The following is a 13,875-nucleotide window of genomic DNA, read 5'->3' as shown; positions in this document are numbered from 1 at the left end:
ATTCTAGACTCCCCTACTTCTGTCCCCCAGGTTTAAAGCCCAAAGGAAAACTCAGGAAACGAAAAAAGCAAGTTTCCATCAGACTAGATATTCTTCCTAATTCCCCCTCAGATAATAAATTAGGAGTATATATCACTGACCAAAATCATGTCAATGTTTACAAAAAAAACCCAAAAACCAAAAAAATCAAACTTTAGAATATTAATTTTGATAGTAAACAGAAAAAAAAAGCATTATAATTTAATAAAAGGTTTAACTGACAGAACAGCAAGGTCAACATCATGAACCTGAAATCCATCTGGAAATTAACTTTAATCAAAACACTGCTAAAGAAACCAGTAAATGGTTCCCTTCATACACAATGCTAAAATAGAAACAGAATATAACTAACGAAACAGTAGCAACACTACCAAAAAAGAACTAGCAGACCTACATCAACAATGGCATTTCAGTACAGTGAGAGCACAAGCAAGAATTGTACTGTAGTTTTTCTAGACATGAGATGAATCAATTAACAGAAGCTGGGACTCTCTGTCACTGGTCAGATTTCCAGAAGTGCGGGCTGGCTTAACCTTAAACCTTAAGAGGAGATGTCTTACAAGTTTCTTGCAAGGTTTATTTTACAACCCCTTCTAACTTCACCATAGTTTGGTTTCTTTTTTTGTAAGGATGGCTCTTTTTTTTAACTTGCCAGTATAAGCTTTCACCCTGAGTTCACCAACAACAGCTCTTCCTTTTCCTACCTCCTAAAATCTGCAAACTGCACAGTTGTATTACTGCACAACTTCTAGCAGGCAGAAAAAGACAGCTCTGCTCTTGAAGATGTTTGTTTACTATGCAAATCTGCTCTCTCCTCTACCACCCACTGTGATCCAGCGTGATCTATAAGCTGAAAACAAGGAAGTGGGACAGCAGTGAAGTTCTCTACTATTCTTCAAGCTTCCTGAGGACCAAGTCAAAACCATGCTGTATTCAGAGTCCTTGTACACTCATCTAGACCTTCACCTGTATCTCCCCTTGTCAAGTGTCCTCAAGAGCATTGCAACAGGAATAACTGAATCTTTTAGCATAGTACAACATCATGAAGCAAATGAGCAAATAATGCTTCTGCACACACGGTACCTGAGAAAGAATAGCTTCTCCTCCACTGTCTCCGTAAGTCAGATGAACAATAACTATATCTTCATCAGTATTATTTAATCGACTCAATATCTTCATTTTGGTGGTATCTTCCTTCATTACTTCCTCAAAAATACAGCCACTGATCAAAAGATTTAATTTCATTTCAGTGCTGTCCATTTTAGAGACCATTAATTCATGAACAATTTTCTTCAGTTTGTTTTTCTTTTTAATTTGTACCCCATCAAATGTAAAAGATGAAGAAAATCCTAGAATCTTCCCACCTTTAGATAAAAACTTCATAAATTGTTTGTGGTTCTTCTCAGAAATAGGTTGCTCTGTAGCAATGATCAACAACAGTGAATTATCGATCCACGGAGCTTTCAGAACTTGTTCCTCATGCAGCTGGTAGAGGGTGTAGCTGTCTGCATCAATGCATTCCTGAAGGACTGATTTTACCTGCTCAAATTCTGCTTTTGCAGGTTCAGAGCCAAGATAAATCAATATATTAGGAGGTTTTCCAGCAAGGTTTACTCTCTTTATTCCTCTTGCTAGACAGTCATCATTCTTCTCTTCCAGCTTGCTATTGCAATCATCAGAAAGTTCTGGAATGTTTTCTGCAGAGGCAAATCTAACTGATTCAATAGTACTGTTTTCAAGTTGCAGGCATTCATGACAGCTGGAAAGATGCAAGTGATGATGTTTTCCAGCACTTGTCTCTTCATCAGATAGACTATTGAATTCATCTTCATTCTCACTTTCTTCCTCTAGTTTGGATTTCTCCTCTTCACCTTGTCCTGCTGATTCAGCTACTCCTAATCCTGATTTAACAGTAGTCCCAAGAGTAGCAGCAGGAGTTACTTCATCCATTTGTGTACTGCTTAGATTTTCCCCTTTTACAGATGGTGCCACCTGCACCAACTCCTTCAGAGTAGATTCCTGTAAATGGACAGCTGGAAGAGTTAAAGAGCAAGAAAAAAAAGGGGTTATAAAAATAACATTAAAAGAACTGTGATGAGTATCACTACCACAGCAGGATTTAGATTTCATTTCAGTAAAAATCATCTAGAACAGAAAGAATTTCACTTGTTTGAAACACAAATTCTATCCCCATCCCCTACATTCCCCCTTTAACACAGTAACTTTGCACCCATAACATGTCATTTACTCTAATGACTATTTGTTTCAGGAAAGTCTGACTGAGAGCACAACACTCAACATTTAAAGGGCATGTTTAAGCAAACTAACATTTATTTTGAGTGCAAAAACACTTGCACAAAGAAACCCCACGATTGCTACTGTGCACAAGGCAGATGTGTTCTTAATGGAACAACAGTCTTCGAGTGGGAAGGTGAGGAAGTTCTCATAAATGCATCACCTTGGCAGCTTGTTATTTTGCCTGTCCCTCTGTCCTCAGCAAAAGACAAAATATGAAGCCAGGGATTGGAAAACACTGATCTCTTTAGGAGGACAGGGTGGAAAAATGCTTGTTGCTATTTTGAAACAAACTATTTTGAAATAAGCTAATAAAGTGATGAAATTGGGTAAAATGGAAACATTGAACAATGTCACTTGCATTGTTGAAGGCTACAGATAAAAGTTTGGCACAAGTAAAAAGGAGTTACAAATAAAAAAGAAAAATAAAGATATGAACTACTTTCAGTCTGTAGAGAGATATACCCACCTATAGCAAGACTTGGGAGATAAAAATCTGAGGGAAAACTTGAGCAAATAGAATAGTTAAACCTTGCCCTTTTTCCCTCTGAAAAGAATGGAAATACAAAGACAAAAATTTTCTGGCAAACACAAATGAGAAAAGAAGGGCAAAGGTTATTATTGTCAGCATGAAACTACTGAATCCCTTTCCACTTTCATAGCAGCAAATAAACTTACTATGTTATTGTTTCTGATTTCTCAAAGAAATTCAGTGAGAGATTTTATCACCAAAATAGTTAACTGCCCCACAACACACCAGATCCAAGTTCAATCATTTTCTCTGCTTAATAACACTTGCATTCCCTTGAAATTATATCTTCCCTTTACCTAATTTGGAACACAAAGGTTTTTTCACAACCCAGAAGAATTTTGCAGCAAAATGAGCCAGAACATAATATGAAAAGCAAATGACCGGGGCACTCTCTCAGCTTCTGTCCCCTCCTTGCAATCATATCTTTGCACAAGAGCACCAAGAGACAGAGTTTCGCACTAGTTACTGTTGTGAACATATTTCTCTTGCTCCCTAGCTAGCTCTTCTTGATTTTGTCATTCCCTGACATTTGCCAATGCATTTACATTAAAAAAAAAAAAAAATCAACCAGTCAAACAAGCAAACAAACACAAATTAAACGCAAACACAAAAAAAGTCCACCAAAACCAAAAAACCCCAAGCCTCATCCTTTTTTTTTCTTTGATGAGGGGAAGAGAGAGAGAGAAATTTTCCTGTAGCCCAAATCATTACTTTGTAATTCAAAGTGATACACAGTTTTATCAACACAGATGAGAAGACACAACTAGGCAGGAAGAAATGAGACTGTTGCTGAACAAAAATGAGAGACACAACTAGTCCACAGTACCCTAACAGACTGCATATCGTGGCATTTTTAAATGGTGCTGGAAAAAAGTTCAGATCTCATTTAGCAGAGCAGACTTTCCACAGCCCAGACAACAACCATACTTAAGAATAGTGTAAAAAGTGCATCCACAACTACTCCCTCCTTATTAAACTAATGAGGACATAATGGCTTGTAGTTTTGATATCATTAAAGTCACCTCCTAAAGAAATAAATAATCCATCACAAATTTAAAATTCAATTACTGATATCACCCTCCTACCCCTGGTTATTAATTCTCTCTGTCTAGAAAGCATCTGTGAGTTTTACTCTTACTGATATAAAGGATTAAGATACTTAAGTTACAGCAACTGTTCTCAACCTATGTTTAGCTTTGAAAACATTTTCATTTCAAATCTGAAAATATTGTAAATTGCCTAAAGGTTTATGCTGTTTGCTTTTTTTTTCAATTAGATTAGTTACTCTAACAGACAAGAATTACAGAAACAATATTTTCTAACCTTTGTGACATTTATACATTCATGGACTTGCAAAAGGTTAAACACCATCTGTGATACTTGGAGATCTCATCACACTAAGGGTAATTATTTGCAGTAGCTTAGAGGAATGAAAGATTTTTTTCCCAAAAATATTGCAAATAATTTTTCTCTTACTTCTGTTGTTGCATTTGTAAGACAGTCTGTAAAAAGAGAAACTCACTCAAAAAATGGTTTAACTTTAAAAGGATCTCTATATGAAATGCAATAGTGCTACAAAGTGATCGAGTACCTAGAATGACAATGGGAAAAAGCACTGTGCCAAAAGAAAAGCATGTTTTTTCATGTCAGTATAAAGATTATATGCACAGTCCTAATATAACCATGAAATAAATATGTTCTGCAATTAAAAAAACAATTTAGGAAGATACTTACAAACAATCTTTTGTGGCACCATTCCATTATCCATTTGAAGCCTGTCTTCCATGAATGCTATTCCAAGGTTACTGAAATTATCAACACTTGCTTCAGCAATTAACTTATAAGGCTCACCAGGTTTATAGGCCAATGGTGAACAATAATCTGACCACTTCACAATCTACAATAAAGCATATGCATGTTTTTCAGTTTGAAAAGGTTATATAAAAATATCTAAATACCAACAGTATTATGAGTTTGCAAGAAGAACTGAAAAATAAAAACTGCCCTTCCTACACAAAGGATTCTGCTATTAAAAGGCTGTACAATAGTAGGGAGATCCAATAGAGAGATATTAGCAAACTAACGTGACAACTGGCAAACCCAAGGACTGGAAGTAAAGAAAGTACTTTAAAAACATAACACAATGTACAACACATAACATACATAGCTACTAGGTTTATAGAATACTAAATTGGCAGAATAATTTTTAAGACTTGTTTCTGTAGTGCCTGATGTGTTTAAAACAACTACTACTTTTAATGGTATGATGAGACAACACAGCTCAACTAGAGAAGGCTTTCGGTTGACAATTTCTTTCACACAAAAGTGCATCCTTCATGACTACAAATGTCAATGTATGAGAATAAACACAATCAAAGAATCTAATGAGAAAGGGTCACGTAGTAACAATACCGGCTACAAGATTCAGTCCTGACAGAGGCAAACACTGAGCGTTGAAAGCAAATGTGAAATACAAATCCATCTTTCCCAAAATGAAGGCTATAAAAAGCTTCAAGTAACACACAAAACAGCACAAGAGCATTATCACATTCTAGAATGAAAATTCTACTATAATTATTTCCAAGACATAGCTTTCAGCACAAATTCTAAAAAGAGTAGAAGTAAACTTCTAGGGTTTAATAGAAGTACACACTGACTCTCAGAAGCATTAACTACACATGGAAGATTCAAGCTGCTTATCTACACTAAAAATTCCACTCTCCAGAAAAGAAACATTATCCAAGTGGCACACTTAGGTTTGTTTTCCTCAAGAAGGCTTGTTACACCCACACTACACAGCTGTACTATCTTGCAGAACAAGTTTCAAGATTAACTATAAAAATCACAGTGGAAGAAAGTGAAAAGGGTTTTGATTTCCTCTGAAAGACAGACACATTAATAAAGACTACAAATCTAGTTGCTGACTGTTAACTGAAAAGAGCCCTTTTTAAACCTTGTTTATAAACCAACAGTACCTAAAAATCCAATATTCAGACACCTGACAAAGTGATTTAAGAGTCAATTCTGAAAGTAAAAACTGAGTAAGGCACCAAATTTCTGTAAAAACTGTGTGAATGATTCCACACCCCTTATCCTTTATAGGATATCCAAACCAATTGTTCTCCTGTGGAGGCATTTTTAGAGACCATGACACATCACATGTTTTTGTGACCTAATAAAATATTTCTCTTCACCATGTAATATGGTCCAAATACTGAGAGACAAAGTGAAATTTGATGCACCAAAATAAAAGTTCACCCTTTTATCACTACACATAAGATGTAACACAGATTAAATACAGTAACAAAATACAGTAACAAAAAAATACAGTAAAAATCCCACTTCTTCGGAAAGCACAATATGCGGGTGTTATTTTACTTGTTCATAAGTTCATTAGACTATCAGCTAAATTTACTTTTTTACCTACTGCAGTTGTTTAAATAATACTGAAAAGAACCTAATTCTAACTTTTATCTTTACAATACCTCCAAGGTAACAAGAAGAACGAAGAAATTCAGATTTCATACAACCTTAATGGCTGCATCTTGTTTCCAAGTTGTTCTCAAAGACAGTCTCTGATTAGTGCAACCCAAATGAGACCATCCAGCCCATATTCATATATCTAACAAGAAAACCAGCTAGGTATCTTCTGATACATCACCTATACTAACCCCATACTAACCACCAACTAGTAACAATAGTGAGTTTCTATCTCCATCACCTTCTGAAAGGTTACCTCCATGTCTGTACCACAAAGAAATACCAGGTCCAAAGTTACAGGATAGATTTCTGGGCACACTAGTAAGGCTTCACCCCACTGTCACTGGGGAAGTCTGTGGCCAAGTCAGCCAGAAATGTCCCAACCAACTGCCTTGAGTGGTGAACTGGAAAACATCATCACATTCCAGACAAAAGGTATTACCAGCTGTTTAGTCTATTGGCAAAACATCCACAGATGGAATGAAAGTCTCCAGTCATAGTCATAAGGTGTAAAATTCCCGAGGGCCTGTTCCTAACTGTTGGCAATTCACAATCACCAATGACAAAACATGGCAGATGTATTTATGATATAGGATAGTAGCTTCCTTCTCTATTTTTTTAAGCATGTGACTCTGGGCTCCTCTCTGTGGTGGAAGGTAAGAGACTCATACCATATTTAGGTATCCTATTTTAGCCAGATAACAGGTGCAAGCAGATAACTCCCACATCACCTGGAAATTTTGAGGAAGATGTATTGATGATCTTAAGCTTTTTTTCATGGCACCAAATAAAACATTAGATATGCTAACAAGTAAAAAATAGTTATTGCATTCTAGTGCAAATAAAGTGAATACACAAAAGTACCTCACAAAGTAAGGCTGTTGCCAAAACATATGACCTGTAACCCTTTTCATGCCACAATCCATTTACCTCACAACAGAAAAAAAAATCTCAGAATATTTTCAAACAGGACAAGCTTTCCTGCTACAACCAGAAATCATCAAAATTCTGTCAGAATACAGAAGGAAAGGCCAGCCCTTTACAAGAGATGGTAAATTATTTATATTCCTCCTTTCTGGGTCCACCTCAGTTTCAACAGAAGGCAGCCACAAATCACTAATAGCCCTACAAAGAACAGCTTTTCTGACCAAAAATTCTCATAGGTCACAGAAGTAATCTGTTTTTACAGCCCCATCTATGTTGACAGCTATTTGTCAGAGGTAGCAGAATTAAGAGCACTTTGCTAGAAGTGACAGGTACACAGAAAAACAATAACCAAAACAGCAGTCATTTTCCTCTTTAGTTTTGACCTTCAGCCTGGACTACTGTTTTTGAGTTTGATAAATTCATTACTAACGTCTACATAAGATGGCAAACATTTTCCTTTCGAAGGAAAAGGCAAGCAAAATTATAAAAGACTGTCAAACAACAAACACCAAAAGAACAACAAACACCAAAAGAACAACAAACACCAAAAGAACAACAAACTTAGAGCTTCAACACAGGTGTTTTTGTGGACCTCTCTACTACAAAGGAAAAAAGGAAAGAGTCTCCCTTAGCCTTCTGTCTGAGCTGGCCCACCACTCTCTAGGTGCACTCTGAGACAATGCAGAAAGCACAGCAGGTATCGTATCTAGTTTACTTCCCAGAAGCAGAGCCCTGGGGTGGATTCCACAGTCTTAACATCAAATGCATTAAAAACATTTACAAACCAGCTAATAAGGCTATTTCCCGTGTGGTCCAAGGAAACACGAGGCCACTGGAAGCTGGGTCAGAAGATTTCAGTAGAAAATGTCTCAGACTTCTCAAGAAGCTTTCAATGCCTCCAGCTTCACAGAAGTAATGCTTTGGCTTGATACAGCACTTCACTTGGACATCAGTCCTCCAGAGGGCAAAGACTAACATGCTCCAAAAGCATGTTCTAGACTTGGGAGACCTCCATGGAGGGTGAAAGTACTTAAAATTTGTTTGCAGGCACAAATATGGAATTGTTCCCATTCCAAATCTGTCCTTCTGTTCCTGCAGTCAAGGTAGATAAGTCTATTTACCAAATACTTTGCTCTCAATGTTCACTCCAGAAAAGGACTCCTGGATCATCTCCCAGAACAAGTGGCCTGCAAAACTTAAGTTCCTCATCCACAGAAACAGACAGACCACAAGCCCCTGTGTATGTGACAGGTTTCTTTTAACTCCAAAATGTAGCCTAAAACCTGATGCCAAAAGACAAGGATGACAAATGGCCCTTCAGAGTACTGAGTAAGGGTTATTCAGGATGATACCTTATCGAGTGTCCCCAGGTGGTAATATTTGCTTGTGGCATTGCCTATATAATGGGAAGGCTCTCTGCCGATTTTACGGTACCCCAGTGACCAGGTCAAAAGTTTTATTATTGCCTGTAATAACACAGCATGCATGTCTTTCTATTTCTCCTGTTTCTAGTAGGCAATTTGTTCCACTTCACTGCAGAGGTTACAGCATACACAACTGCCTGCCTTAGGAAGGAATTAGGACAATCTCTACTACTTAGAAGATATTTCCTCCCTGCAAAATAAGTTTATCTTTTGCTTTAGGTTACAACCTTTCTCTCTCTCTTCAGACAAGCCTCCAAGCTGAGATGCCTAGGAAGCAAGCATTCCTGACGTCAGGAAGATGTTACAACCAGCAAAATTTAGGAGAGAGAGAGACATTATCTCAAGTTCATAGTAAGGTCTGATAGGATGTGGATACTATTTTTATGCATAATCTGCTTAAATTTTCTATATTTTCAGAAATACAAGTTTTAGAACACCATACTTTAAATCCACACTTTCAATAGAGTAGTGGAGAAGACAACTTTTGGATTTCTAAGCATCTAGGACACAAATGTTTTGTATGCTTGCTTACTATAAAGATTTCAGTACTAGTTTAACTTGTATCTTTGGATGCCTCAATAATATTTTCTAAGTATTATGCATTAAAAGGCAAAAGCAATTTATAAAATTCCAGCCAAGAAGTATTGCCATTCCCCCGATGCATTTTCTAGAAAGGCAAACAGATCAAAAGCTTGATTTTGGTCTTACTTGTGTAGACTGACAAAACTACCCAAAAGTATAATACTTGTTCCTATAAATCACAAGAAAAGGAAGCTTCCAATTACAACTTCAATTACAACTTTTCATAACCACCCCTCTGAAGTCTTGAAGAGCTCTTCAGAAAGTTTTATATACACTTGCTGTATATATTCTCACTGAGATATTTGTTTTAGATAGTGTCAGAGACAGATAACTGAGCTAAACAGATTTCTGATCTGCCTTAGTATGGCAGCTTTCCAACATTGTTTTTCCTATTCAATGTATCTGACCAAACATGCCTTATCCAAAGTCATGATGGGATTCTGCAGTTCTCATCCACAACAGCAGAAGTGTGCTACTAAAAAAATATGTATGTAAATGTATGTAAAAAAATATGTATGGGTCTATCTGAAGCATAAAGCAGAACTAGAGTATTCACAGTGATTCATTTTATTTAGGAGATTATGTTTTTATTCCCAATAACATTATAAACATCCAGAATCTCTCTGGTGTTGATTTTTTTTCCCTTCAAATGTTTTAGGTTTGTACCTAACAAGTCAACTATCTGTATTACTTTGTAGGCAAGAAACACAGAGAACTACTCACCTCTTTTGAAGAGCCAGGTACTTTTTGCAAATGATCTGTCTGAGATGAAATGCTTTCTGTCACAAAAGCTATATGCTCTGCTTTAAGTAACTTATCAGGATAAATAAAAGGAGAAATGAGAAACAGACTCCACCTGTTTAAGTCATCAAGGAACTGAAAGAGACAGGAAATAAAAATAAGTCTGTATAGCAAGTATCCAATTTAATAACTCATTTTTAAATTATGCCCAGCCTAAATTAAAATCTAGCCTGAACTATTAAGTAGGAACAAATCAAAAGTAAAACTATAAGTGACAACTGAGCTTTTATGCCAATTCAGACCCAAACTTTCAGCTTTACAGGAAGAGTGCACAAGTAAGCAGGCTACACTACAACTGTGCCATTGGCACTATGACTGTCACGGTTCATTTAAAATGGCAACATCCCTCATGCATCCCAATCCTCCTCTCCCATCCTCATTGTAGTTCACCTTGCCTCTTCCTTCACTCTTCTCCCCTGACTCCACAAACTCATGGCACTGATGTCTCAGTTCTGATGGCTGAAGGACACAGACTGTCACTTGGCAGTGACTGGGAAAGCAGTCACAACCCACAGCCTGCATGGTCAGACTCTACAACCCCTCTAACTGGGCAACAGTCCAAGTGGTATTCATTCTAGTTCAGCAACCATCCTCCAGGAAACATGCAGTCATACATGCTGTCTCTACACCCATCTGCTAAAAGACCAAACAACCTGTAAGCCACAAGTGACCCAAGAACTAAAAAAATCTTTTTCTACAAAGGTCTAATTTTTAAACCTAATTTAAAGAGTTTTAGGACTTCCTTTTTGTGGATATTTACAATCCCTGGACAAAATCTTTAAAAAGCGATCTGAAAACTCTCAAAAAATTTTAAATAAAAGGAAAGAGTACCTTTTAATATATTAAGCCCTCCTGCACTTGCACCAAAACTACTCATTCAGTATGCAACTGAGTTTAGAGTTAAAGAAATAACTCATTCAAAATTAATTTGTCCATAAGGTAATCTATTTACCTATCACACCATTGACAAATGTTTTATTTGTTAAATTACAAAAATGGTCCCCTCTCTTGTCCTCACAAAGGTGAAAATAAAACTCAAAAGCTGGAGTCAGTAGACCAAAGAACAGTTTCAATAAATTCCAAGCTTCTCAACACATAATCTGTTCCCACACTATATATTACATCACCTTTTATGCAGATACTACATTGAACTTAATTTTTCTGACTTATTTTAAAAGTGATAAACATTAGAAATGTTTGCTACTGATACACTAGAAGCACACGCTTTGTACACATTCAGTAATTTCATGTGGAAACAGATGAGAATCTCCCTATAGCATACTAAATGCGTGTATCACTCTAAAAGGAAACCACATACTATAAAGTCTATGGGAATACCTTGCCAAAGCAGCCAGCTTTACTGAGCTCAGAAGCTGCAAGAGTAAACATTTTCACCTTCCATAGGAAAGCAAGCTGAACTTGTGAAGCTTTATATTATCTTAAGCATCCAGTTTGATTAGAGATCAAGAAAAAACACTTTACAGGTTACGATTTATGACTTGCTGGTATCTTATCTTAAAGAAGCTACTGATCACACTTCAGAGGCAATTATACGTAGTGAGAAAGGAAAGTAGCTCAGCTAGCTTCCTAGACATTGAAAAAAACATGATAGTTAACTTTTTTCTCTTCACGGTGTTCACAGACAATGTAGAGAGCTCAACAGTGATGCTGCCTCTATGTTTAATACAGTCAGGTCAGGGCCCTTATATGCCACATTACCAAGGTGCAGCGTGGCAGGCATCTTCCACGGGGATCCACAAGAGAGAAACGCAATAGGTTAACTTCCAATACATATTTTTAAGAGGCAAATATATTTTGAATAACAACACTGACTTTAGACAAAGCTTCAAGCTGAACTACAGTTCCCTAGAGGGCTTCTCAATTCCCAATAAACACAAACCAACTGACAAGCTTATAAAGTCAGTCTGCATGCTAGAAATGCAAATTCAGTATTTAACTTTTCTCTGAGAGATTTTGAGATTGTCACCATTGCTTTTAAGTATCAAATAATCTTCTCATCAAACAGTGAAGACTGTTTTTGAACAAACTCTATCAGCATTCCTGATGTTATTTTCACTGCACTGAAAACTTATCATTTACCCACTGAATTTACGAAAAGCTTCTCTGCTTCTGAAAGAGCAGTGCTTAGCCAGCAACACACTTCATAAATAGATTTCAGAAATTCCTACCTAAGTAAGATGTGTAACAACTGGAATAAATTCCACAAACACACATATAAACATCAGAAAAAAAGGAGAGATCAGGAAGATTCTTACCCACATGAACTCTCGTATTTAGGGGCAAATTTAGACAAATTCAACATTTGTTCAATTAACTGAGTTCATTGGGGGGGGGGTGGGAGGGGTGCCAGGAGTTCCACTTATAAAGCTGAAAGTCAGAAGCAAGCTTCTTTTTTTATTTACTTGATGTGATGGCAAGAGAGCTGTGTTCTGCCACAGTATCTTCCCAATGTTGCAGGCTATCACAGCCTCACCCCACCTTCCCCTCTCACCGTTCATTTGCGAAATAAGCGACTTTCACCCATCGTGTTTTTCTTGTCTTCCTCACTTGAAACTGTGTTTTGCTTGGGGAGAAGCATGCTGTTCTCCAGAAGCAAATGCCAAATTGAGACTCCATGAGAGTCACCTATGTTTTAAATCCCTGACACAAATTTCGAACACGCAAACATCGCATGTATGCTTAGCCCAAAGCTTTATATGTGCTAAAAGTGTGTTACTAGCATTGAAATACTAACAAGTCCTCCTAAGTGCGCCTACTGTCAAAGCTGCGCTTTACATGCATATAGTAAAGAAACCCTTCCTCAGCCAACAAGCTATATTAGTGAAGCGAGGTGTACTAAGATTTTCTACCAAGGCAATGGCCTGCGTCCCATCTACTATGCTTTAGTCTTGACAAGCAGGGCCGTGACGGGCCCCAGCAGCTACAGGAGCGATTTGTTCGGCCACAAGTCCCTGCCCGCTACTGACAAGCTTTGCGGCACACACCGAAAGAGAAGCGTAGCCCCAAGTCCCACAGCCGCTGACTCTCCCGCCGGGCTCCGCTGCCTCCACAGCCGCCCCCAGCTCTACCCTGGCCCCCTCCCGCCGCGCCGAGCCGCGAGGGAGGGAAGGAAGCGGCGACCGGGCATCTCTGCCGGCGCACGGTGAGGAAGGCGGCTCGCCGTTGCCACGGAAACACGGGAGGCCGCTCCCGGCACCGCCGCTTCCCTGCTCGGCGGGGAAGCACCTCCCAGGCCTCATCTCCACGCCTCGGGGCGGTACCTGCGTCTCGTCCGTGAAAAAGACTTTGTTCCCTATCCTGAGGCAGACTCGGTCCTCGGGAGGCACCTGCCTGTGAGGCTGCCGAGCAGGGAGAACCGCGGGCGCCGGGGGGCCGGCGCAGCAGCAGAAAGTGAAGGAGCAGCGGGAGCGGTGGAGACGGCGCACAGTGCGCCGGATGAGCGCGGCCGAACAAGGCCCCCAGCGCGCCCATAGGTAGAGATAGCACAGCGTGATCAGCATGGCGCGCACCGCCCCCGCCCCGCCCCATCACCGGCCCGGCCTCCCAACGGCCACCAACCGCCGAGCAGGAGGAAGAGGAGGGGTGGGGGAGGAGGAGGAGCAACAGCTCCCACCCCACCGCCGGCTCGGCCTCCCGGAGGGAGAAAGAGGAGGGGCAACAGCTCCTGCCCCGCCGAGGCTGATTGGGCGGTGGTCCCGCGGGCACCGCGCCCCGCCGCCGGCGGGAAGGTCCGTGAGGCCTCCCGCCGCGCTTATCCGGGCGGGGGCTGGGCGT

The 13,875-nt window shown here is 39.2% G+C and overlaps 1 protein-coding gene across 2 annotated transcripts in view; it reads right to left on the bottom strand.

Moving 5' to 3' along the window:
* The window catches only part of HLCS (holocarboxylase synthetase), a 121,830-nt gene extending 108,229 nt beyond the window's left edge, over positions 1 to 13,601 (bottom strand). Inside the window, exons 1-4 of one of the 2 annotated variants that reach the window (XM_062001158.1) lie at positions 13,362 to 13,601; positions 10,003 to 10,155; positions 4,601 to 4,763; positions 1,123 to 2,072 (exon numbers count right to left, since the gene is read on the bottom strand). In XM_062001158.1, coding sequence (XP_061857142.1) covers positions 1,123 to 2,072; positions 4,601 to 4,763; positions 10,003 to 10,155; positions 13,362 to 13,601 — 1,506 coding nt within the window. Of the gene's footprint in view, positions 1 to 1,122; positions 2,073 to 4,600; positions 4,764 to 10,002; positions 10,156 to 13,085; positions 13,165 to 13,361 lie in introns of those variants that run through there. The other variant, XM_062001168.1, reaches the window with a different exon arrangement.
* Positions 13,602 to 13,875: the final 274 nt, after the last annotated feature.

The sequence above is a fragment of the Colius striatus genome, chromosome 1 (assembly GCF_028858725.1).
Source record: "Colius striatus isolate bColStr4 chromosome 1, bColStr4.1.hap1, whole genome shotgun sequence".
Lineage (NCBI taxonomy): Eukaryota > Metazoa > Chordata > Aves > Coliiformes > Coliidae > Colius > Colius striatus.
The sequence above is the reverse complement of the archived record's forward strand: the minus strand, read 5'-3'. Positions and strand labels throughout refer to the sequence as shown.